At 42.4% G+C, this 27,440-nt stretch overlaps 1 protein-coding gene across 10 annotated transcripts in view; it reads right to left on the bottom strand.

Moving 5' to 3' along the window:
• DENND1A (DENN domain containing 1A) overlaps positions 1-27,440 on the bottom strand; it is a 497,276-nt gene that overhangs the window by 162,025 nt on the left and 307,811 nt on the right. For all 10 annotated transcript variants that reach the window (XM_025888027.2, XM_025888028.2, XM_073905764.1 and 7 more), the window contains one exon: positions 14,505-14,606. In XM_025888027.2, coding sequence (XP_025743812.1) covers positions 14,505-14,606 — 102 coding nt within the window. The remainder of the gene's footprint in view (positions 1-14,504; positions 14,607-27,440) is intronic.

Here is a 27,440-nt window from a genome sequence, read left to right as displayed (position 1 = left end):
TTGCTTTCCCTATAAAACAATTTAGCTTTAAAACACCACACACACACAAACACACACAAAATTAATGCAGCTGAAAATTCTGTCCAGGCTCAAGGAGGCTACAAGCAAGATCTGAGCTCAGAATAAATGTGTATTTATATTATTAGGTGGTCATCCAATAAAAAGATTATTTCTAACCAAATATGTGCATACATGTATGCCTATATACATATATATATGTATCCGGGGAGTATTTTCAAAGAAGGGTTTTCTCCCCCATACTTCTGGCAGTTTAGGTTTAAAGGTCAGATTTAAACTATCACCATGTTTCACAATGCAATCTGTGCAGTGCCGCGTAATGAAATGGTTCAGTAAAGGTGCTCGTGGAAATTCTTTTAATTAGGTCTAAGGCTTTTCAGTTGTCAACATGAATAAACCAAGAACCATTCTCTTGCAAACACAAGGCACAAAATACAAATGTAAGTTACCTTTGAAAAAAACAGATATGCACTTGCAAGAGGGAAGTTATACATGTTTTGTTTTATTTTTTTACAACATATCCTCCGCCAATTTTTTTTTTTAAATGCCAGCATCTTTCAACAACAAAATGGACTGCAAATCAAAAATAAAAGGGGTTGGTCTATTTCTAATGAACCAGGACAATGATGCCTGGTTCTAATGAAAAGTATTTGCAGAAAGACTAAAGTTAATCGTAACTAAAAATGTTTATCGAGAGATTAATGACGTTCTTCATGGGCAAAAGCTACCTATCTATTTAATTATAATTAATTCTACAGATTGGCGGTATTTCAGTCCGAATGTGAATATCCCAGAATGACTCCTGCAAATTGAATGATAGCTATTAAAAATGCACCAAAATGCACTTTTGCCCTCAGCAGCACTGAGACCTAAAAGATGAGCATATCGCAGCAGGAACATCATCAAGACTCCGGCTTTTTAAAACAATGTTGACAAACTAAACTACTCAGATTTGGAATTTTTAGCCATCAACTCAAAGCTAAATCTAGGGATTGAAACTCGCAAAATGAAAACTGTAAGAACATGGTAGGTTCTTGGGGATGTTGGATTACATTCACACCGAGCTCTGATAGAAAAAGCAAAACTAAATAAACAACTCCAAACATCACCAGCAGCTCAGATTTAGATGGATACAGAGGTGTTGGCTAAAGCCAACTGGCCTGAGACTTCACATGGAATGGGGCCACTAGTAATATACATGTGGAATGGATCAGTGTATCAACCAACCAACGGATGAATGTATGTCTAGCAAACCCTGAGCATGAAAGTACAACACCCAAAAGTGCGCTGTTTAGTCTGGGTTCAAATTCTGCCTCAGAGGCTGGCTATTTGCTGGAGGCCTCTAGGCAAGCTACTTAACCTCTTCTCTTCATCTATAAAAAAGGGGGAAAGTACCCCCACCTCCAAGACATTTGTTTCAGAATTGTTATGTAGATTAAATGTCAAGACTTTCAAAGCCTCTAGCACAGTGCCTGGCACATAGTAGGAGCCTAATAGATGGTGACTATTCTTCCACACAACTCAACTCCAAAGCCAAAACCACCCTAGCCATTATTGTAGCATAAAAAAGAATAATGGACTCACAATTAACATTTTCTAGGGCATCAATTACTGAAATGTCACTCATTATGCTAAGCCTGGTGGGTTTATTTAGTGACCCAAACTCGGTGTGTATTTGGGAGTTAATGAAGTGCGTGGTGTTTACAAAGATAAAAGCGGGATTTGTCTCAGCAACAATCCTGGGCTGAATGGATATAGATTTCCTTGCTTAGGGATGCAGCCAGGCCGGATCCATGGTGGATCACATGGATACATCCGCACAGAGTGAGATATCTCCCAACGGGATCTGGGCATCTCCACCTCCTCGAGGGAGAAAAAAACAGGAAGGGGGGGGTGGGAAGTGTGTATAATAGATGTGTTTCACAGTGTCCCTGCTGTGATGAACAACTTGATCCACTTACAGTTCCAAACACATGATGCATAAAAGAGCTGACAGAAATTCAATTCTTGCAAAGAAAAGCATCTGCTCTCTAGTGGGAACGGCCAAATATTAAGCAGTTTTAAGGCAGGGCAAAGACCTAGAGCACACATCATTATCTAGATAGCCAGAGTAAAGAAATGCAGAGGATTACAAGCCGACGAACGAAAAAGTAGCCGAGATTCCAAGCATTAATTACCCGGAGTGAAATGATTCAAGTTAAATCTTTGTTACGACAAATATTAAACCCAGCTGTGTTTACGTAGCAGTTGTGAAAAAGAAGAAAAAAAGAAATCCGTGTACAGTATCTGTGAGCTCTGCCAGTTAATTGAATTCGCTGGCAGCATTTCCTCCACCACGAGCCAAACATCCTCAAAGATAAAATGTAGCTTTTAAACAGACCTGGGGAAACGGAATCAAGAAACTTCAACCAATAAAACACAACTCTTTACTGGTATAAAAGTAAAGTAAAATTCAGTAATGAAAGGAAGGAAGTCTCTTAAACATTTACTGCATTCCAAAGCTTGGAGCTGCGGTTTATTGCTGAGGTCTCTTCTGATGTCCCACGGTGCTCCTGCTCCAGCATCTTTAATGAAGTCCCATAAACTCCCATAAAATACTTGATTGTTGACAAATCATATACACACACTCAGGGCAAGGCCCCACTGGATCACGATGCTCCTTCTCTCTCTCTGCATCAAATTTACAAGTTATGGAGTGGACACTATCATGGAGAGTGGCCAACACAGAACAGAGACTTACAGACAATTACTTAAAAGCATGAGGGATGAGTGACTGGTGACAGGTAGACACCTGAAGACCTACAAACCATGAAGCCCAAAGCCAAAACATTCCAGTGTTTCAGATGAGAGGAGGAAAGATGATTTTTCCATCATAAAACTGGTAATAGTCATATTACGGAAAATTTGGAAAATGGGAGAAAAAATGCTAATGCTTAACGTTACTATCTTAATACACTACCGTTGGCAATTTGGAAGGTGTTTTAAAAATCTTTTACTTCCGGGTATCTGGCTGTTTTTCTTCCTTATTCTCATAGTGGATGTATCACTTAATATTCTGCTTTATTCACTAAATTGTATCTTTGGCATTTCCTGTGTTGCCCATAATCTTCATAACCATCATTTTTAATGACTGTAGGATACATGCCACTGAATAGCAATATGTTAGATTACCTTAATTACTCCCCTTAATTTTGGATATTAAGGTTGCTTCCAACTTCGGCTAACATAACATAAACAATGCTATTTGGTTAGGTGACTTTCTCCATTTAGAAGTATTTGCCAGAAAGAAAAAACGTTAAAGTGAAATTACTGGGTCAAAAAAGAACACTTTAATGTCCCATTACATATATCCTCGTATAAGAAAGCGTATTATAAAAGAACACCACTCAGCCTATAGAAGTAAAAAGTAAGTGGACAGTAAAGGCTTCCACATATCTGTGCATACACAAAAGCCTACAAATTCCAGGCCAACGAATATTAAAAAGGACTCTGACTGAGCCATGGGAAATCTTGTTCTCCAGTAATAAAATGTGGTATGTCACATCACTGGAAGGCTGGAAGAGTTTGAACTCCCTTTTATCAAGCTTTTTTAAAGCCCTAGAATCTATGTACCGGCTAAGCAGCTTACACTTAATACTCATTTTTTTTATATGTATAAAGATTTTATTTATTTACTTGACAGAGAGACACAGAGAGAGACGGAACACAAGCAGGGGGAGTGGGAGAGGGAGAGCAGGCTTCCCGCTGAGCAGGGAGCCCGATGCGGGGCTCGATCCCAGGACCCTGGGATCGTGACCTGAGCCGAAGGCAGACGCTTAGCCATCTGAGCCACCCAGGTGCCCCAATACTTTTTTTTTTAAAAAAGAATTTATTTATTTATTATAATAATTTTTTTTTTTTTTTTTTTTTTTTTTTTAGGGCGAGTAGGAGCAGAGAGGGAGGGAGAGACAATCTCAAGCAGGCTCCATGCCCAGCGCGGAGCCTGATGTAGAGTTTGATCTCACGACTCTGAGATCATGATCTGAGCTGAAATCAAGAGTAGGATGCTTAATTGACTGAGCCACCCAGGTGCCCCTACACTTAATACTCTTGAAGGAACAAGAGATGTTACTTAAAATTTAGGAAAGAAACAGGTGAAGAAGAGTGCTTAGTTAAATGGCTGTGGAGGGAGGGGACATTATGTTTTTGTTCTCTGCACCCTGGTGGCCTTGAGATAAACATGAAGTCTATAAACAGGCATGGAGATCAATAAGAGATGGACTATTCTTGCAACATTCCTCCTCCAAAATCCACAGCTGGGGGAACAATACAGTATTGTAAGAAATGTTATATCTGTAAATCTCATGGAACCCAACAAAATACAATGGTATTAGCCTTGTCCATCTGTTTTGTTTTTTTTTTTAAGGTAGAAAAAGATAACTGAGATTAAGATTATGGAAGTTGAAACCAAACTGTCTAGGTACCTAGTAGAAAGCCAGAACCACCCTATGTCTAAAGTTACCCCTTTACCCATGTTCATAAATCACATGAAAATCAACAGTGCTAATTTTGAAAGCTACTCAATATTGGAGCCTCCTTTTTAAAATTCATTTCCAAGTCCTCTTCTTTTTAAAAATTACCTTGAGTCATAACAGATATATGACAGAATGCATACAAAACACAGTTTGAAGAGTTTTGACAAATGTATGCCACCTGTGTAACCACCACCACAATCAAGAAACAGAATGCTTCCTTCGCCCCAAAATGTTCCTTGGTGCCCCTGTCAGTCAGTCCCCGTCTTCCCCAACCCAGCCCAAGGCAACCGCTGATCTGCCTTCATCCACCACAAAACAGCTTTTTCTCTTCTAGAATTTTACATAAATAAAATCATACAGTATATTCTCTTATGTCTGGCTTCTTTTGCTCAGTGCAAGATAGTTCAGATTCACCCATATTGTTGGACAGATCAATTGTTTCTTTCTATTGCTGAGGAGGATTCCTTTGTTTGTACATTCACGAGTTGAAGGACACTTGGGTTGTTTCCAGTTTTTGGTGATTATGAAAAAAGCTGCTTAAAGACATTTACATATATGTATTTGTGTTCACGTAAGTTTTAATTTTCTTGGGTGAATACCCAGGAGTGAAATACTTTGTCAAAGAGTAAACATATGTTTAAGATACACATTTATAAGAAATGCAGTCATTTTATTTTGGTCATACCAGTGGGTATATGGTGGTACGCTCATTGTGTTACTAATCTGCTCCTTCAAGGGTTGTGTGCACTGGCCATTTGAATATCTTTTACTGTTAAGTGTCTCTTCAATCTTTCGCTACTTTTTAATTGGACTGTCTCCTTATTATTGAGTTTGACGGTTCTTTGTATATTCTAGAAAAAAAAACCCTTTTTCATATATACGTATGGAGAATATTTCAGTCTATGGCTTGCTTCTTCATTTTTTCAATGGTGCCTTTTGAAAAAGATAAGCTTTTATTTTTATGAGGTTTAACTGATCACTTTTTCTTTTATGCTGTGTGCTTTTTGTGTCTTATCTGAGAAATCTTTGCCTATCCCAAGTTCATGAAGATTTTCTTCTACTTATTTTATAGTTTTTGCTTCTGGGTTTCAGTCCATAATCCATTTTGAGCTAATATTTACATGAGGTAAAAGTCGAGATTCACTTTGTTTCTATGTGGACATCCAGTTGTTCTGGTAGCATTTGTTGAAACAAAAAAACCCTATCATTTCTCTACTTAATTACTTTGGCATATTTGTTGGAGAGCCATTGGCCATTTATGTGTGGGTCTAACTCTGAAATATTTGTTCTGTTCTATCGAACTATATATCTGTACAAGCTACATTTATTATAACTGCATAGTAAGTCTTGAAAGTAGGTAATGTAAGTCCTACAACTTTGTTCTTTTTCAACAGTGTTTTGGCTATTCCAGATCTGTCGCATATTCATATACATTTCAGAATTAGCTTGTCAAGTTGGTTTTTTTTTTAAGCCATCTGGAATTTGGGTTGGGAATATATTGAATCTATAGATCAATTCAGGGAAAATTAACATCTTTAAAATGTTGAGTCTTCCAATCCAAAACATGGAATATCTCTCCATTTGCTTAGGTCTTTTAAATTTTTTCTCAGAAATATTTTATAGCTTTTGGTATACAAATTTTACATATATTTTGTTAAATTTATTCCTAAATATTTTGTGTTTTGTATGCTATTTTTAGTGGCACTTTAAATTTTTCATTTTCCAACTGCTTATTACTAGTATATAGAAATATATTTGTCTTATACACTGACCTTATCCTGCATGCTTGCTAAACTCATTTATGAGACTCCTTATGATTTTCCATATACATGGGTCATGTCTGAATGAAGACAGTTTTACTTCCTCCTTTCTAATATTTAGGGTTTTTCTTTTCCTTGTCTTAGCGAACTGGTCAGAACCACCAGTCAATGCCGGACAGAAATGGGAAGAGCAGATATCCTTTTTTTGGTTCTCATTCTGAGAGGAAGAGCATTCTATTCTTTCACCATTAAGTAAGATGTTAGCTGTAGGTTTTTTCTAGACGCTCTTGATCACAACAGGGATACCTGGTTTGTGAAGATCTCTTAATCAGGATGGGTGCTGAGTTTTTCCTAAAATAATTTGTCGGTATGTTTCGGTACTGTTTTTCTTTTTTAGTCTGTTGATATGGTAAACTAGATTGATTGATTTTCAAATATTTAGCCAATCTGTATTCATTTGGTCACCATGTATTGTTAATATTTTATTAAAGATTTTTACATCTATATTTATGAGGTATATTGGCCAGTAGTTTTATTTTCTTGTAAATTCTTGATTTGGTTTGCATGTCAGAGTAATGCTAACCTCATAAAGTAATGAGGGAAGTGTTCTTTCCCTTCTATTCCCCGCCCCCCTTTATTTTCTCAAAAAGTTAGCAAAAGATGGTATCTGTTCTTAAGTGCATGATAGAATTAATGAAACTGCCTGGACCTGGAATTTTCTCTGTGGGAGTTTTAATTACAAATTCAAGTTTACTTAATAGAAATAGTGCTATTTTTCTTATCATGTAACTTTGTGTAATTTGTATTATTTCCAAGAATATTTATTTTACCTAATTTATCAAAAATTATAGGCATCAAGTTCTTTATAATCATTCCCTTATTTGCTTTTCTTTCCTTTTTAAAAAATATCCTATTTATTTTGGAATAGTTTTAGACTTCCAGAAAAGTGGCAAAGATACTACAGAGAGTGCCCATATACTCCACACTCCGTTTCAGTTTCACCTAGTAGGTCTTATATTATCACAGCACATTTGTCAAAACTGAGAGGCCAACGCTGGCACATTATTAACTCAATTCCAAATGTTATTGTGATTTCACCGATTTTTCCATTAATGTCCTTTTCCTATCCCAGTATCCAATCCAGAATTCCACCTTGTGTTCAGCTTGTGCCTCAGTCTTTCCTATGTTTTTTTTTTTTTTTAGGACCTTGACAGTTTTGAGAAGTACTCAGCAGGTATGTTATAGAACGTCCCTCAATTTGAGTTGAACTGAAGTTTTTGTCATTATTTGACTGGGTTTTTGGAAAGAATACCAGAGAGGTCATGTATCCTCATCGTATCAAGGTCACATGATATCCACACAACACCGGTGATGTTAATTGCCTGAAGTAGTGTTGGACATTTGTCCACTCAAGTTACACTTTTTCCCTTTCCCTACTCCGTTTCTTGGAAGTGAGTCCCTAAGTCCTGCCCACGCGCATGTGTGTGTGTGTGTGTGTGTGTGTGTGTGTGTGTGTTGCAGGGGAGGGGTGAGCGGGATTAAGCTCCTTCTCCTAGAGAGGAGAGTATCTACAGATATTATTTGGAATTCCTCTATGAGGAAGATTTGCCTCTCGTGCCCCATCCATTCTCTTTTGGTTGGCGATTGCACTGTGTATCTTTTCCATCCTTTTACTTTTCATCTACCCGACTCTTTAAAATGAAATTCTTGTGGACAGCATACAATTGGGTCCTGATTATTTATGTAATTTATTACTCTCCTTTAATTAAAAGTATTTAGACAATATATGTTTAATGTAATAATCAATATAGTTGGGTAAATATATCATCTTGCTAACTTTTCTAATTGTTCCATCTGTGTTTGGTTCCTTTATCCTCCCCCCTCCCCCCAGATGTTTTGGACTTTTAATGTTGGCTTATTAGCTACATGTTTTTTTCCCCTTAGTGGCCCCTCTAAGAGTTACAGTATACATCTTTAACTTAATAGTCTACCTTCAAATAATGTTGTATCAGTTTACATAGAATTTAAGAATCTTTAAACAGCTTACTTCCTTTCTCCATCCCCACCCTGTCTTCTGTGCTACCGTTGCCATACATTTTACTTCTACCCATGTTACAACACACAATACATTGGTATTTTTACTTTAAATACTCAGTTGTCTTTTGTAGAAACTAAAAATGAGAAAAAAAGTCTGTTATATTTACCTACATACTAACTATTGCTGGCACTCGTCCCTCCCTGACTGTTCAAATTTCTCTATGTTTTCATTTTTCTTCTAAAGAACTTCCTTTAACACTTCTTGTAGTGTCTGCTGACAATGATTTTCTCTCACTTTTTTTCTCTGAATAGGTCTTAATTTTGCCTTCATTCTTGAAGGATATTTTCATCCTATTGAAGGACATAGATTTAGAGGTTGACAAAAATTTTCCTTCATTACTTTTAAAATGTCATTCCATTATCTCCTGGCTTATGCAGCTTCTTATAATTAGTCTTCTATCATTACTTCTTTCTTTTATATAATGTGTCTTTTTTCTCCAGCTAATTTTAAGCCTTTCTATTTATCACGGGTTTTGAGTACTTATCATTTTGGGCTTTTGTGTGGTTTTGTTTGAATCTACTATGCTTGTGGTTTGTTGAGCTTCTCAGAACTCTGACTTTACAATTTTCATCAAATGTAAAAAAAAAAAAAATGCTATAATCTTTAAATAATTTTTTCTGTCTTTCCCTACCGTCTTCTCCTTCTAGGATGTTAAGTGTTTTAGTCCTCTTGATATTGTGCAATGGGTCCATGACGTTCCATTAACCTTTTCCTGTCGTCTCCCTTTCTCTGCTTCATACTGGCTAATTTTCATTGCTATGTTTTCAAGTTCCCTGATCTTTTAAGTGTCGGTGTCTAATACCCACTTAAACCTCAGTGAAATATTCATTCCAGGTATGATACTTTCCACGTCTACATGTTCCTTTTCAGTCTTTTTATATTTTCTGTTTCTCTTCTCATTTAGTTCAGGTCTTCCTCTAAATCCACAAGCATGTTTATAATCTTTATATCTTAAGGTCTTTGTCTTCTAATTCCACCATATCTGTCATTTTCAAGCTTGTTTCTATTAACTAGTTTTTCTCTTGGTTACGGGTTACGTTTTTCTAATTCTCAACGTTTCTTGTACCTTTACAATAGAATGGCAGACACTGTGAATGTTATACTGTTGGGTGTGGATTTTATTGTCTTTTTTATTTTTTAAGATTTTTTTAAATTTTTAAAGTGATTTCCAGACTCAATGTGGGGCTCAAACTCACAACCCCAGGTTTAAGAGTCACATGCTCCACTGACTGAGTCAGCCAGGCACCTCTATTTGTCTTCTTTTAAAGAGGGTTGAAGTTTATTTTGGCAGAAAGTTGAATTTCTTGCATATCAGGCCTTTTCTTTTTAAAGAAATAGTTTTGCTTAAAACTTTTATTGAAGATTAAAAACATAAAGTACACATAACATTGGTGTTCAGCTTGATGAATTCTTGCCCAATACCAGTAACTGGTATTAAACAACAACAACAACACCCCAGCATGTTGCCAGCATCCCCAAAGCCCTCACTTAAGCTCCTCAAAGCTTGCTGTTAAGCTTTGTGAGGGCAAGGCTAAAATTATCTTTACTCTAGAGCTAACTCAGAGTACTACCAAGGCATGCCCTCCTGTGGTCTCCAACAATTGCTCCAAGTGATCAACAAGATCTCCTTACTCTGGTTGGTCAGAATTTGAATGTCTCCCACTCTGTGTGAGCTCCACCCTACACATGGGCAGGCCTAGTCTTCAGCACATTAGTCAAGAGGCCCTGATTCCGATTTCTGGAGCTCTTTTGATGAGTGGCTTCCAGTCTGGTACTTTGACCCACAAATGTAAACCCCCTCTCCCTCAGATCTCTGACCCATCAACTCAGCAAGACTGTTGCGCTTTGCTGGGGACTCACCCCCCCCCCCCCTTGTGGCACCAGAAATGTGGTCCAGAAATGTCTCAACGCAAAAAGCCAGGGGAGATGGTAGGCCTCCCTTCACTTGTTTCCGTTCAATGTCCTGAACTGCCTGTTGTCTAACATGTGAAAACTGTTGTTTTTATATTTGTCCAGAGTTCTAGTTGTTAATGGTGGGAGGATAAAGCCAGTTCCAATTATTCCATCATGGCTAGAAGCAGAACAAAGGCCTCTTTTAATAAAATTTCCAGCATGGGTGCCATGTTTTGCAAGATTTCATCTACCAAAATAACCCAATCCATATGCCCCTCCCACCCTTCCATCTACCTATTCAGTGGCTGCTACATCTCTGTGAAGCAAAGATGAATAAAACTTCATTACTGCCCTCAGAGAACTGACAATTTTAAAAGGTAAAGCCAGAAATGTGTAATAAATTATATTGCTGGGTGACAAGTATAATTAACACAATCAATACAAGGAGCTCTGAAGACATAGAGAAAGATACAAATTACTTGGAGAGGTCAGGGAAGGTTTTTACTATTTATTTATTTACTTTTTTTTTTTTTTTTTTAAGTAGGCTCCACACCAAACCTGAGGCTGGAACTCACGACCCTGAGATTAAGAGTCACATGCTCTACTGACTCAGCCAGCCAGGTGCCCTGGGCAAGGTTTTTATAGCCTCACATTTAGAGTTAGTCTTGAAGAATGAGTAAGAGACTGACAGGTGAGATAGGACATTGGGTGGCGGGGTCGGGGGTGGGGAGGGGAGAAACTGTGTATGCAAAGTTTGAAGTTATAAAATAACTTGTGAAGTTTGGAGAGCTAGTTAACAGTTCCAAATACCTATAATATAGGGTTTGGAGCTGGGAGGGGAGTGAGTTAAAGCTATGGAAAAACACAGGAGGGTCAGAACCTGAAGGAGGACCCTGAATGCCATGATCATCATCATTTGCACCCATAAATCATTACCACTAACTACCATCTATCATACACATAGGACATATGTTTTACATATATTATATACATTACATTCAATTCCCACAACAACCTATAAGGAAACGAAGGCTCAGAGAGCTTAAGGAGTTTTGACATTGATCACACAGCTAGTAAGTGAAGAAGCCAGGATTTAAACACACGTCTGTCAGATTTCAAAGCCAACAAAAGGAATTTGCCTCTAAGCTATAGGCACTGGGAAGTTCAGGGAGGATATTTTATCTTTCAAAGTTTTGTTTCGTTTAGTTTTTTAATTATATTCACTGATGGAGTGGTTTTAAGAGGGAAATACAGTTAGATTTATTTTTGGAAAGGTCGCTCTGGTGCAAGAGGAGGAAGAGCTGGATTCTGAAGACCAAGTTCGGAGGCTGCTGATAATAGCGCAGGAGAGAAATAAGAGCTTGGATTAGGTGGTGTAGGGAGAGATGGGGATTTGACAAATAGTTTAAGCAGCAGAATCTGTCAGACGCTGTCAACAGGCCGCTCTGACAAAAGGGGAAATTGTGAGGTCAACTGTGGATATGCTGATACCCTAAAAGTACCTGGACCTGTGCTGAATGCAGGGGACAGAGAAGCACAGAATGTGATTTCTTCTCTCAAGGACTTGATAGTTCACATAGCCTTATAGAATCATACCTGTGCGTTCCACTGAAACACAAATACCTTACAGACCACATTCCCTCTCCACTACTATAGCTTTGGGGTCTTTAATGGGTCTGGAGCCCCATGCTGGAACATCACTGTAGAACATTCTCAACCCTGCCACAAACCAACTTGCAAATGAAGAGGACCTTTTCATGTAGGCTGAAGACTGTTAAGGAACCAACTGTCCTCTAACTCTGAGGGTAACTACTAACAATTTTATGAAAAACAAATGCAGACACCTTTTATTGAACACTGACAATGTGTGAGCAGTGTCCCAAGCATTTGAAGAACATAACCATCTCATTTATTTGCTACAGCAATCCTAACTACAGGGCTCATACTCCTCCTTCCAAGATGGGAGACTGAGCTCAGAGACAAAAAAATAACTTGCTCCCATTCCTTTGGTTCCCTGAGACCACTTCACTGATCATTTAAAAAGCATCTGAGGGGGGACACCTGGGTGGCTTGGTCGGTTAAGCATCTGACTTGATTTTGGCTCAGGTCAGGATCTCAGGGTAGAGACTGAGTCCCACATCAGGCTCCGCGCTGTGTATGCAGCCTGCTTAAAATTTTCTCTCTCCCTCTTCTCTGCTCCTCCCCCACCCACTTGTGTACGATCTCGCACACACGTGCTCAGATGTGTGCTCTCTAAACAAACAAACAAACAATCTTGGAATGTGCCACCTTCAGGAAGCCTCTATTACCTGTCTCCCAAATTTTGTCATCCCCCGGGCCCTTCTGTGCCTGATTCCTATTTCCCCTGTGGCCCCTCTTATGCTATATCGTGATATAGATGTAATTTACATATCTTTTTCCCCCGTACTTTCCTCTTTGAAAGAAAGGACTAGATCTGCTTTATCTTTGCTGCTTAATGCCCAGCACTGGGTCAGAGCACTGCAGATGGGACCAGTCCATCCTACTACATGGTTTCTTAACCACCAGTCACTCACTCTGGGCTGTCCCAGGGCTCCTGGCCATTCCTAGGCTCACTTACCATATTCACTCAGGAGCTGCAAGGTCCATACCTCTGGCACCCATGGCTTAAAGGAAAAGCTCTTCCACTGAAAGGGAACCAGGGTGGAAACCACATATTCTTTGGACCAACAGAACTCAAACTATGGTCAGGAAGACCTAAGATCCCAAGCCCATACCATCCAGACATGAAGAGCAAACCTAACAGTGTCTGTTGCTTTCATTTTTCCTGCTTCTGCCATCTCTCTGCTGTAGAAGGGGGGCTGTATATAAGGAGAGGAGGCAGCGTGGGGTTTGGGGGTGTTGAATCTCAGCTCTGCCCCAGCCAGCCATATGACCTATGACAAGGCATGTGCTCTCTGAGGCTCTTTCCCTCTGTGAAAAGGAGAACACCTCCTCCATTGGGCTATGATGCTAACTGAATGTGATCCCGGAATGCAGCAGGCCCTAGAGAGGCAATGGGGGCCCCGTGGCTCTCAGGAGTGAGGGAGTTGGGTTCACCTCCTGGCTCCTCCTCTTTCTAGCTCGGTGAGTAAAGTGGGAATAAGGAAAATACCTTCCTCAGAGCAGTGTGAAGAGGAAATGAGAGGCCAATAATGAGCTCTTAGCACAGTGCTCAGCTCAGAGGAAGTCAGTTAATGGCAGCCATTGTTTAATTAGGCTACAAATGGAATATTTTTATATTGCACAAATGACTCCCCCAAATCTTATACTGAGTTAAGAGTGGAGGAGTTTGAAACCATGGTGCAAGCCATTCATCAACAGCAATCTCTTCCAGATAGCTAACCCCATGGGACCGTCGGGACTCCTTGCAATAATGGAGCTCCCCCTCCCATGACATAAACCTAGCGACACAAACACAATTCCATGTCAGCACACGTGGCCAGGAACATCTACTCCTTTCAGTCTGGAAGCCAGAATAACTTTATAGATCTTCTAGCAGACAGAGCCGGGCAGGTCAAACCAGAAACATCAAAACCGTATTTCCCAGGGAGTCCCAAACCTCCTCATTCATATGGACAAGGGGGAGACTGGGTCTACTTCAAACAGCTGCCCATGAGGCTGCTCAAGTAGCAACATTGAGACTAGCGTGTGGCCATGTGTTAGTGTGGCAAATGCGGCAGCCAGCTGCTTTTGCTAAAGTGAGCTCGCTATCTGGCTAGACCTAAGGTAACAAAGATTTATGGGACATGGAACCATAGAGCACTGTCAGCAGATACCCTACTACATGGAAAAATGGCTGCTTGATGATGGTCCAGGAGAGAAATGTAGACTTGAAGTGCCCCATGTCACTCACATGGAAAGCCCTCTGGTCCCCCTTCAGTGGGGTTGCCCAGGGGAAGCTGTCTGATTCTCTGGACATGGCATGTGCTGGAGAGGGACAGCAAGACCCCCAGACTCCCCGGCTCCCACAGAAAGAGGAACTGAGGAGCCCTGGGGATTGCTTCACAGCCCTCCAGATGCAAGTTATCAGAGCGATGCAAGACTAAAGAAATGAACCACCCTCCAACTTTCTCCACTGAGACAAAGGAGGCAAAGACAGAAACAACCACAGCAGTCTCCTCTCCTTCCCCTTCTCTAAAATCACATCCACGCCCCCTCCCCCAACTCACAGGAGTCAGACCTCAAGAGTTCATTACCCACCACATCATTTGGGAGGCTCTGGAGGTCATCAAAGGGAGTTTCCAGGGTGTTGGTGTCCACGTTGAGGATCACGACATCATCTAGGGCCATGTTTCTGACTTTCTGCAAATAAAAAATTTCCAAGAGAAAAAAATCATTGAAGCACCATGAGGCCACAGATACTTCCACTGGCCCTCTCTGGGGAAGGGGCATAAGGAAGAACAGTGACAAAGGCTTTGACAAAGGCTCATTCTGTGGCAGGCCCAACGCTAGGTGGTTCACATTTTCTGAGGCCTTTTAACTGTCACAAAAACTCTATAAGCTTTATAGTCATCCCCAAGTCCCAGGAGTGGAAAGGGTTTCACAGAGATGAAGCTGACTAAGTTAACATGCTCAGGTCACACAGCTAGGAAGAGAGATCTTTACACTCCAACATTATTTTTTTCTTATATTTTCTTTTCTTTTTTTTTTTTTTAAAACAGTAGAAACTGCAGTCTAAAGCTCTGGCCCCCAGGAACTCTTGATGTACAGCTAGGCCCTTATGACACCCACATTCAACCCATCCCCTTTCATTTACCAAAAGCTACTTGCCCATCTCTCTTTTGGACCTTGTCATGCTTGGGTATGGAATATGGTGTATGGCCTAGTGTTAACATGTTAACATTTCCCTTAAACATTAAGTAGGAAGGTCACACTTTCAGTTGGGTCCCATTTTCCATAGAAACCCAGTTAGTGAGTCAAGGCTCAGAGGCTCTGGCCATCTGTCATTATTCTACTGGCTAGTGATGGAGAGGGTAAGGGAGACGTGCTTACTGGGTCCACGTGTCTGTGCCCCGGGAAGGAAGGGATAGGTAAATACAGAGAAAGGAAAAGTCTACCATCTGGGAGCAACTCTCCATAGACTGTAGAAGTATGAGATTATGTGTAGCCTTGAGTTTTTAATTTCTAATCATGCTATTCACCCACTACCGGAATCCACCTCCATTTTTCTCCTGCTCACCCACCACTCCCAATCTCATTCAACCCTCTTCTCTCAAATATCAAAGCTCATTCCCTTAGAGTCGAGAACTTCAGAACTGCTATCTTTATCCCACTTGGCCTCGGTTAATTAGAAAGACCTTCCAGTTCCCAAACTGGAATATTTGTGGGTGTGAAGGACAACATAATATGCCAGGGCAAAAGACATACAGTGGAACATAAGGTCACCTTACATATATAAGGGATCAATCTATTAGCTGCCCTCTAAGGCACTGCATATGACTGTGCAGATGTGCAATGCCCAAGGACGCCCAGCCAGACAGCTGGGGCTGAAATTTGCTAAGCCGCATGCCTAGGTCAGGGGTGGTGGCGGTGGGAGGAAGGAGATGCCTTTTCCTAATTCATCCAAGAGAACTGCAGAGCCTAGTGTTGGGGCTGGACCATCTATGGCTGCTAAAGCCAGAGTCTGCTAACAACCTAGAAATGGACAATTATAATATAGAATATATAATAATATAATATAAACTAGAAGCCTACTGGTGTTTTATACTTTATCTCATTTAACTCTTACCAAACTCTTCAAAGTGCATGTTATTACCCTCATTTTATGTACCTGGAGAAGGAGGCGGCTCAGAGAAGTGAGGTACGGGGGAGAGGTAATAGCACTGGCCGCCTCCAGAGCTATGTTCCCATGGCACCACACCGTCAGCCCCCTTGTCATCGGGCACCTCAGTGAGACCTCCACAGAGCCCTTGTCACTGAGCCCCAGCACCCCTCTGCCTGCCTGCCTTCCTCTACTGGGGTGTGGGCTCATCTGTTTGGCTCACCACTACAGGATGACCAGCACCCAAAATGACTGGCACCTGGTAAGCACTCAGTAATACTGGTTGATGCTTATTCTCTCAAACAGCAGTCTCTAGGACAGAACATGGTACTTAAGTAAACATTTTAAGATTCCTCCCAGCAGGAGGGTGGAGCTGAGCTGGTTAGAAGCCTCCTACGGTTGAAAATGGTCTCAGGTGGCAGCATCCTGGGTCCCTCCCACTGAACACACCTAGGAGCCTCAAACTCCTTTTGCTACCGAGTCTTCCAAGGCACCAGGGGCTAGCCCACAAACCTCTCAATCCACTCACCATTTCCTAAGTGTTCACTATGGGCTGAGAACCGCACAGAAGGGACAAAATTGCCTCCTTACAAGTTTATTCTGCCCTCCAAACCCCAACACTCACATTAATCGACTGCTCTGTTTACAGGGTAAAAAGCTATCAGCCAAGAGCCTTGAGAATAACACAAATCACTAGTGTTTCACAAAGCACAATCCCCACTTTTCAGATGAGAACATTAAGACTCATGGTCAACTGTCCAGGGCTCCTTTGCTGCCTCGTTTTTCAGTCCAGTAGATTAAACACCTAGCAGTGTGCTGGCAGGAAGTTACAGCCTCTACAACCACCCTTTTCACTCCTCTCACCCGTCAGAGCTCACACAGATCCTTTTGGATTTGACAACTTAGCTGGAGACAAAGTATCACCATTCCTGCCCCAGGAATGAGAAACAGGTTCAGAGAGGTGAAGCCGCTTACCCCAGGTTATGCCGCTACTACTTGGCTACTTTTTCTGTAAAACTGGTAAGATAACTGTGACCACTGTCCTTACCCCCCATGCACACAGTGCTAGGCACACAGGACTGATAAACAGTAGCTATGATTATTACTCTTACAATCCACACATCAGCCCCCGCAAGTCTGAAAGCTGTAGTGCTAACTGCCTAAAGACGAAAACCTGCTGGCCCCTTCTCGGCAGCCAAGGGGCTGTCACCTCAAAAGCCGAGACACCAGAAACGGAACTGGAGAAGGGGCCGCAAGGAACTCTGTAACTCAGCAAAGGACTCCAGGCCTGGACGGTCACTGCACCCCAGAGTTGCCTATTCTGCCTCATCTGACCTTCTAAATGGCCCCAGACAGAAGGGGGCAGGAGGCTTGGCCACTGCAGAGAAGCCTCAGAGGCTGAAAGGCCCAGCAAGAGGGATGTTGATTCTGGACCAGAATCAGGCGTTGTTTCTGTATTCCCAGTGAGGCCCCAGCAGCACAGACCAGCCCTTGTGGGCTCTCCATGGCCTGGGCTGGAACAGGCTTTTGATTTCTTCCCACTCCTGGCTGGAGGGCTTGCCGGTTAAGCTGTGTGGAGTGTTTACTTTTTCAACAATGGCAGCAGGCTGAAGAAGAGGAAAAAACCTGGCCCTTTTTTCTGACTTAGCAGGCCAGGGTCCCCTTAGTAACCAAAATGCCCAAGCACCAGGCTCCAGGCAGGAGCTGGGTCGGCAGAGCTTCCTCTTATGGGACAATGCTGCCCTCCCGGCAGCAAGGCCTCTTCCAAAGGGGCTGGCGTAGACTCAAGGGCCTTCCTGAAGCTCAGTGTTCCCAAGGAGAGAATCGGAGGCCAGCTCGGCCGGATGGTGCCTTATCCCTGAAAGGCTCTAGGAAACAAGAGCAATGAAGAAAGGCTAACCGCTCTCCCCAACCTGCCCCCCACCAAACAAAAACCCAACCCCACAAAAACCTTCAAAACTGGCGGGGGGGGATGGTGGCAGTGAGAAGTGCTGGTGGAGGAGGAAGCTGGCCCATGACTGGCTGCCAGCTCATTTAATCCCAACCGCGGAGAGAGGAAGATAGGACCATCTCCATGGGGGGTGAGAACATGAGGCTTGGAGAGGTCAAAGAAAATGCCCCAAATCACACCACTAGTGAGCAGCAGAGCTGACTTCTGAACCCACTCTGACTCAAAAGCCTAACTATTTCTGAAGACATCCCAAATCCAACTGCTCGGACCTCAGAACAAGTACCCGTAAGGCATGAAGCTATAGGAACACTCCGGGGCCAGCTTTCACTGACACAAAATAACACTCGCCTTTTATATCATAAAAATCACATACGCCTGTTAAAAATAAAAAAGGGGGGGCGTCTGGGTGGCTCAGTTGTTGAGTGTCTGCCTTTGGCTCAGGTCATGGTCCCAGGGTCCTGGGATCGAGCCCTGCATTGGGCTCCCTGCTCGGTGGGGGGGGGGGGAGGGGGGGGGGGGCCGGCTTCCCCCTCTCCTACTCCCCCTGCTTGTGATCCCTCTCTCACTGTCTCTGTCAAATAAATAAATAAAATCTAAAAAAAAAAAAAAGAAAAAGAAAAAAAGGGATGGACAAAAGAGTTCAAAGAAGGAAATTAGAGTTACCCTCATCCCTCTGTTTGGAGATAATGTTTTGATGTCTCCTTCCATAACCCTTCACCCCGATCCCTACTTTAAAAAATATAGTTAAAACAATTCTTAATATTTCTTTCTGATTTTCTCATTATTACAACATACAAATGCTCCATTTCATTAAAAACTTTATAAAGACCATTACTAATTGCCACAAAATGTTCCATTTCACGGAAACAAAACACAACCAACCCCCTCCTGTTGGCTGTTATTTCCAGTTTTTCAGAAATTTTTATATATAATATTGTCGCGAAACTTGTAGGCATAAAGCCTTGTGCTTTAGGATGGATTCCTAGAAGTGGAATTTACTTTCCACTTCTTAAAAAGTGTCCCTCTCAAATTCGACTTTGAGGGAGATATCTTTACTTCCAATTATTTTAAAGTCATTTTATCCACAGCTTGTGTTTCCTACTCTAAGTGAAGAAAAATCAGCAAAGACACGAGCAGATGTCAAAATAGTCCTCCAAAAACCCTACCCAATTAAAACACTTACTAGTACCGCAGCACACCGAGACAGCTCTCCGGTAGCTTGTCCCACCAACACATTCCCTCTCTTTTTAGTTACAACATATGCCAAAGCTCCTGCCAGCTGCAAACCCTCCCCCCACCAGACTCCACAGGCTTTTTCTCAGAATGAAAAAAAAAAAAAATACTGACATGCACACCGACTTTCCAAATGGCATTTCTTGCACAGAGAAACACACAAAAATGGCATCTTCCCATAAATATTGTTAATCAGAAATGTCTTTCTCTTCATGCTTTGTCACAGACAGACTTAGCCTGACCCCAGCCTTTCAGGACAGGGAAGGAAACATGGTCATTTGGGAGGTGGTCAGTGCAGCTGAGAGGTTACGGGCTCTAATACAGGCTTCACCCAGGGATCACACCTCTACCTTGAGGGCTGCCTTAAGGCAATTCACTCACCTCCCCCTAAATCCTCCAGGTCTTCATCTATGAAATGGGGATCAAGACAGTACCCCCTCAGAGAGCTGCTGTGAGGGTTAGATAAGCAAGCGTATGTAAAGGAGTCAGCCTGATTCCCAGGACACCCTAACAGGCATTCAACAATCAGTGGCTCTCTTGTCTGTCTGTCCCCTTTCCCTCGATAGTTCCTGAGAACTCGGCTGAGCCTGGCCAAAATCTCACTTCAGAGGGTCTCAGGTTTGCCTTTCCCTGTGCTCCCCTGAGGTCATTCCCACAACCAGAATAACACGCCAACCTAGAGTTATTTATAGAGGTATTCGATTCCTCCCCTAGTCTGTGGGCTTCTTGGGGGTAAAAAGACCTATCTCCATACTGTCAGTTCCTATCCCAACACCTGGCCCACAGCAGGCAATTCCTGAATGAACGAGTGAATGAATGAATGAGAGGCAGCAGAGCTGAGAAGTGAAGAGCACAGGATCTGGAAGCCAGTGTGTGAGTTCTAACACTTACCAGCTGTGCAAACTTGGGCATTTCACTCCATCTCTGTGCCCCCGTGTTGTCCTCTATACACTGGGGATGACAACAGTCCCTCCTTCACAGGCTTGTGATGAGGATTAAATGGGTTAACATTTTAAAAGTAGTACAGTGGTGCCTGGCACATGAGAAGCTCAAGATAAGTGAGCTTTATTTTGTTAAATTAAAAAGAACAATCCTTTGAGGGTGGTGGGAATATTCTATATATTGTGGTGGTGGTGGTTTCATGAATGTATGAAACTATCATAATTCATTAAATTGTATGCTTTAAATGGATGGTTTGTACATAAACTGTATCCCAATGAAGTTGATAAACACATTAGTACTATGTCCAGAACATGGAATAAAATCACAATAGATGGTAAAAAATTAACAACGCATGAATGGTGAATGGATGCTACATGAGAAGGTGATTTGTCCCTGGTACATTCGATTTGCAACCGAGTTTGGCTCCCTGCTTCTTTCCTTTCTTTTATCTGGCCCAGGATTTTTTTTTTTTAACTTTGCTTTTCGGTTCATGCCTTCTTAGGATAAATATAAAAATCCAATGCCCCTAGAGATGCCCCTGATACACTTCCCTACACAAAAGTGGAGTCTGTTTGAGAATCACTCTACCTTTGGTATTTCCCCTGTAAAACAGGACTTTATTGAGCCTTACTGTCTAAAACTGGTCGTATGAAAACAATGGATTTCCTCCCCTAACATAGAAAATAGGGACACTAGTTCAAACCACACCAATACCACCCCCCATGGGAGTGATCCTGCCTGTCTAGGGAGGGGACTGGGCAGCTAGTGACAAAATGTAGGACTCAGAACCAGCCTATAAGATGAAGAGCAAGGGTTTGCACTGGCAGTGTAATCTAGGGGATTCAAACAGCAGTCAGAAGCATGTGATGCTCCCCTGGCTGAGGAGGCTGGGAGCTAGATGTGGAGGAAAGCTGAAAGCTGGTCCTAGACCTTGAGGAGCAGAGGCCCAGCTCCACATTGACTTCCTCAGCTGAGCATTCGGCTCCCTATCTAGGATAGGGGTCAGTGAGGCAGCGTGCATGGAGTAAATGAGCCAGCATGCAGTACATCTTTTCTCTTGTCCTTCCAGAAGGACCATCATCAGGGCAGAGCTGGGGCATATTTGTCTCTCCCTCTCCAGTACCCGGCACAGTGCCTGACATGGGGCAAATTCTTATTAACTGGAGAATGAATGGAATATTGTGGCTGGCTCCACTCTGCTGGGAGGGAGGCCTGGAAGCAGATGTCAATGTAAGCCCAAATGGACAACGGAAGCCCAAAGTAAGCAAAATAGAGTTTGCTCAAGGCAGTGTAATGGGAATAAGAATAATGATGGCAAATGATAATAATCATGTGAAATTATCATGATTAATTAGTGTAGAATTAATTCACAGTTGACACAAAAAGTAAGATAGGAGTTAACACAGTGGTTAAAACTGTGAGCTCTGGAATGAGACAGCCAGATTCAAGCCTTGCTTCTGTGACTGTGTAACCTCCAGCAAGCTCTTTACTTCTGAGCCTCAGTTTTCTTATCTATAAAATGGGGATAATACTACCTACTGCACAGCTGTGTTGTGAGGGTTAAGTGATAGAATGTGTGAAAAGAATTTAACACAGTACCTGATTGCAGTAAGTGAGCAATAAAGGGAAGTGAGTTTCTATCCTTGCAACTTGAAAGCTATGCCATTAAAATGGATTGCAGTTCCAAGACTTTAAGAATTTAAACTGATTTTCAGACCAAAGGTAGAAGCTGTTATGACTCCACTGATGATTTCGTGCTATTAAAACTGAAACCACCACCAATCTAGTGTTCTTTTCCCAGCTATGTCTCAGGGATAGAAGTACATTCTCTGGAGCCAGACTGCCCAAGTCTGAATTCCCAACTCTGCCAGTTACAAATGTGCTGCCTTGTGCAAACCCTTTAACCTCCCCATGCCTGTTTCCTCATCCGTTCGATGACATTAAAATAGTACTGACCCCTGGGATAATGGTTATCTTTAGGTCAGAGGGTGAATGACTACAAGCGGACACAAGAGGGGCTTCTGGGGGACTGTTAATATTTTTGTTTCTTGATCTGGTGGTGGTCACATGGATGACTAATCTTGCTGTGCACTTGAGATGAGTGCACTTTGCCCTAGAAATCTCATACTTCAACAGTAGGTATACAAACAGTAAAGACATGGACTTCACTGGATTGTTATGGTGATTAAATGAGTTAAAATATGTATAAGTACTTAGGACAACGTTTGCTATATAATAAACACTGGGTATTTATTACTGTTATTATGAAAAACAATGTAAGAGTAATTATTTTGACAAAAAGGATTCACTCGGGAATGTATTTCACTGTTAGAAAATCTACCTGCATGGGGTACATGTTATTTCTTCAATCTGTCCTGTTGCCTCTCCAGTGAAGATCAAAACAGCAACATTATCTGGGTACCTTCTGAGAGACGCTTGTAGTCCTGTGTCAGCTAGGTTTGGGGGAGCAGCAGGACCAAGTAGAAGAAGCGTGAGTCAGATGGACTGGGCTTTGGGTTTCATCTTCTTTCATTCTTACTCATAGGACCCAGGGCAAGTTATTTAAATCTAGTTGAACCTCAGTTTCCTCGTCTATATAATGGGGCCATCGCCACTTACTACACAGTGTTGTGAAAAGATTACATAATGAAAAAAAAAATAGAAATATTTACTTGGCACCTACGTGGCCATGTTCCCTCCCATCTGCCCAGGGCACTGGCCTTGACCACAGGCAGGCCTTCTCCCTGCTGGAGTGACCCCTGAGGCCTGAAAGCCTAGTCTCCTCTCCCGTGGCTGAGGCAGCACCTTTGAGACCAGCAACTAGACGATCAAGGAAAGGGGACAGGTCCAGACCGACTTCCAGCAAGGACACCTTGTTTCAAGAGGACATAGCATGTTCCCAAATCAGAGCATTATCACACCCACAAAATGCTTTGCTTTGGCTCAAAGTAAATCTAGTCTCTGTCTCTCTGTGAGAGAGGCAAACTGACATGGCTCCTGACATTAGGTCTCCCTTAAGTCTGACTTCTCAGCAGCTCCTTTAATTTTGAAAGATGGAGAATATGGCTCTTATATCTTCATAGTATGTTAATCCAAATTTTATGCTAAACGACTGCTGCTGGGTTCATGCAGTCCCCTCTTAGGCTAATTCTACTCCTGACAAGCCAAACCACCCCAAGGGCCAGGGACGGGGGTACATGATCTGCATCCATCATCTTACGGACTCTTACAACAACAACGTGATAGCTACTAGCCCGTGTGTTCCTCCCACACCCAACCCTTTACGAGTACCATATAATGTAATCCCCAAGACACTCCTGTGGAGAGAAGGAAATTGAAGATCAGGGAGGTAAAACAGCTTGTCCGAAGTCCTCTGGCTTAGAAACGGTGGAGCTACACACTGAAGCCAGTTGAACACCAAGACCCAATTACCCAATGCATCTTATTAATTGTTCTGACACATTGTTTCAATCAACAAACATACTGAGCAACTGTAATTTAACAGATGTTTGTTAAACACATACCAAAAGAATCAAGCCCTTCAGTAGCTTGATGGCTGGCCCAGACCCCATTAAAATTCCCAGGGGAGAGGGTTTTCTACAGAATATCACACCCATTTGATGGATGAAGAAACTGAGGCTAAAGAGATTAAATAGTCTGCCTGTGTTCTTACAATCGGTGTCTGTCAGAGAAAGGATTTGAGTTTGGGTTCCACGTGCCAATGTTCTTTCCACTATACGGCACATATAAAATGTGCTCAAATGCATGCGCATATATATGAGCACATAACAAAGAACAGCATGGGAGCTGGTGGCCTCCTAGGAAGAAAGGAAAGAGAAATAAGAGGAAAAGTGGAAAGGACAAGAAGAGGAAAGGCAAATCTTCAGGTATTCTAAACTCTATTCCCTCCTGAAATCTTGGATACTCGCAAAGGGAAGAGTGACATTTTCTTTCCCTTCCTCAGGCCCCAAAGGTCACCAAGCTGCCAAGCAGCTGATAAACGTAGTGGTTTTTCTTTGGAGCCAGGAGTCACTGATTTGCTCCTTCCTGCTCCGCAAAATTAAAACTCTAAGCCCGACAGTTCAGAGGACCCCTGAAAACACCGCTGGAATTTCCCAGTGTGCTTTAAACAGAAACAGAAGCTTGACAAGGGAGGGAAGTGGTGCAAGCCCCTCACAGGTCAGGCCAAATCCACTCCTCACAAGGTAATAAGCACTGACTCTCATTAACAAGTCCAGGGATTTTCAACCCAGGTCAGCATGGAGTTATTTCTCCAATGGGCTATTTTTCCTTTCCTGACCGTCCATCTACTGGACATTCCTTCATTCATTCACCCATTCAGTCAGTCATGTGTCAGCCGGTCACATTCACGCCAACTTTATGCTAGGTTTTAACGACAGCCAGCCAGATAATGAAACGTGATCTCTGAACTGAAGAAGGCCTTGTTCGGCCTCCTTACAGGGAGGGCATGGATAGGGAGCAGTGGGGTAAACTCTAACCAACTGGCCTGAGAAAAGGCACAGGAATGTACGGTGGAAGAGAACATCTCCATTCACATGGAACTTGATCGATTCCCTTCACTGGATGATCCAGGGCTCAAGGTCAGGAAGTCCCAAGGCTGGTGTCCCGGTTCTTTCACTCACTAGGCCAGGTAGCTCCAGGCAAGGCACTTTACCTTCTCCGGCGTCAGTTGCCTTCTCTGTGAGAAGTGAGACCTTCAGGACTGTCAAGAAGATGAACGCTTAAGGAGGGCCTGTGTTTCCTGGAGGGCCAGCTACACTGCCAACTATATGGCCTCCTCGAGAGCCCCGTTCTGCCAGCTCTCCTGGCACCTCACTACCCAAGTCCGCCCTTGTGCTGGTGGTGTTTTGCCTCAAACTGAGGCATGCTCCCCATGCTGGAGACTCTGCTTCCTCATGTGTGACAAACAAGATGAGGAAGGTCTGTGGTAAAGCACAAAGGAGAGACAAAGCACTGGAGCACTTGGTGAGATATGAAGATGGCCCAGACCTAGGTCACCACGATTACCTCCATCCCACAAGGCCATGTTCTTCTATAAAACCTTCCTGATTACTCCTGCCCCATGGCGAGTTGCCTTCTCGAAGTCCTAGGCACCAAGCACAGTGGACCATATATGACTGGGCCCACAAAAAAAAAAAAAAAAAAAAAAAGAAAGAAACTTGTTTAGTTATGTTTCCAACTGTTTCATGTATCTCTGTCACTTTTCCTTTAAAATAACCATTTTAACCTTACTATCTTCACAGATGTTGTAATAACACTACTGTCATCTATAAAGTACTGCAGGGTTTTTAAATACTAATATTTTAAAATACATTATTTCGTCTGATCCTCAAAGCACCCTCACAGAACAGGCATTATTAATCCCATTTTACAGAAGAGAAGACTGAAGTGCTTGCACCAGGTCCCCGTGTAATAACAGAGCTAGGACCTGAGCTTGGGACTGCCCGACCCCGAAGTCTGGTGGTCTCCCTCTCCTGTCTGTGCGGCCCCTCTACTTTCCCAGCTTAGCGAATATTAAGGACAGTGACTAGGTCACAGATTTATTTTGTAACCTCTGGATAGATGTATCAATGGCTAGACACAGAACAGCAAATAGATCCTAAACCTGGACCAGTACCATATTTTTCTTCTGAATACACTTAAACACTTCACACAATGAAATAACTTGGTCTGAATTCTGGTCCTGTAATTATTAGCTATGTGACTCTGGACAAGTTACTTAACCTCCCTGTGCCCAACTTTCATCATCTGTAAAACAGGGCCACCACGACTGGAGCGCAGGCTTGTTGTGAAAATTAAATAATGTGTGTAATGTGGCTGGCAGGATTTCAGAAAGAGTATCCATCCAATTTGAAACGGTGAAACTTGAATTTAAGAGTTTCACTGGCGGTAGAAGGGGATGTCGATTCCCTAGTCCCAAAATGGTTTGGGGTCACCCTCCATAAAATAGGGCCTCATTTTTCCCACACAACTGCCAACTTGCCATCATTCATTCATCACTAGGCACAGAAAACCCGGACTCCCATCTCCACCTGCCTTTTATTTGAAATGTCAATTTTTAAAGAGTGGAGAGGTTGGAAACCCAATTTAACAAGCACGCTGAAACATTGTTTATTGCCCCCATAAACATGGCTTAGTGAGAATTACGGACTTAATCAGAGTGAACTTATCTCCCGGTGAAAAGGAACACTTTAAATTTCAGAAATGGCACCTTCACTGTGAAAATCTCTTAACTTTTCAAACAAACTACAGGGGGTCTTAAACATATGGGCAGTAAAGGGGCAGCCATTACTGTGATTTGTCTTGCCCAAGAGCCAAGGAGCCCTAAAGGTCCATAACAACTTTAAGATCCAGGAAAAGTGTTTGGAAAATCATATTCAGGAGACATGACTCTAAAAACACCCAAAAGGCCTGCCAAGTGGGAAGTAATATCTGTCCAGTGGCTTGGGGCGGCCCAAGAGAATGGGCCCTGGCGTCATCAGGACGGGCTATTTAATAAAGCAGCCACACCAAGAAAGCACACCTTTCCTCCTACATGTAAGATGAAGCATTTAGCAATATGCAATATTTTGGTGACCTGCTTTTCAGAAAAGAGGTGTTACATAAATCACAAAGGCTGCTAAATGGTTTGTGTGTGTGTGTGTGTTTTAAACTATTCCAGAGGATGAGGTTCTGCGAACCCCAACTTCCCAACATGAAGCTTCATTAGGGCTGCTCTGATCATTCCAGGAAAGGTTTTCATAAAGACGCCCCATTTTGCAGAGAATGTATCAGCCTGGCTGCCAGAAGCAGGAAAGGCAACAGATATAAAATTTTATTATTTCAATGCCCCAGTAGCAGCCAGGAGGACTTAATGAAATCGCCAAGATTTACAATCTGAAATAGCTATTGCACAGACAGATATGGTTAAAGGAGCTGCGCCCTCTGACCTTTCAACCCTTTGATCCTCACACAGCAGGTGGCCTGGAGCCCCCTCCTGGGCATCTTCCCTCTCTTCCGACACTGCCGAACCTTGATGTGCAATAAGCCTGACCCTACACAGGTGACTCTCACGGTGCTTATCACCAGCAGCTGCTGCTAATGGAATGGCCCAAATCACTTGGCCTCGAGATTCTAACTCCGAGATGGGGGAAGAGGCGTCTGCTGTGTACTGTCCAAATGGTGCCGAAATGATGCTCAATAATTCAGCCCCCAAGTCCAGTTGTTTGGCAATGCTTAACGATGTCAT

The sequence above is a fragment of the Callorhinus ursinus genome, unplaced genomic scaffold (assembly GCF_003265705.2).
Source record: "Callorhinus ursinus isolate GAN/ISIS: 27379988/994484 unplaced genomic scaffold, GSC_fseal_2.0 scaffold24, whole genome shotgun sequence".
NCBI lineage: Eukaryota > Metazoa > Chordata > Mammalia > Carnivora > Otariidae > Callorhinus > Callorhinus ursinus.
This window is presented reverse-complemented; position numbering and strand designations above follow the sequence as displayed.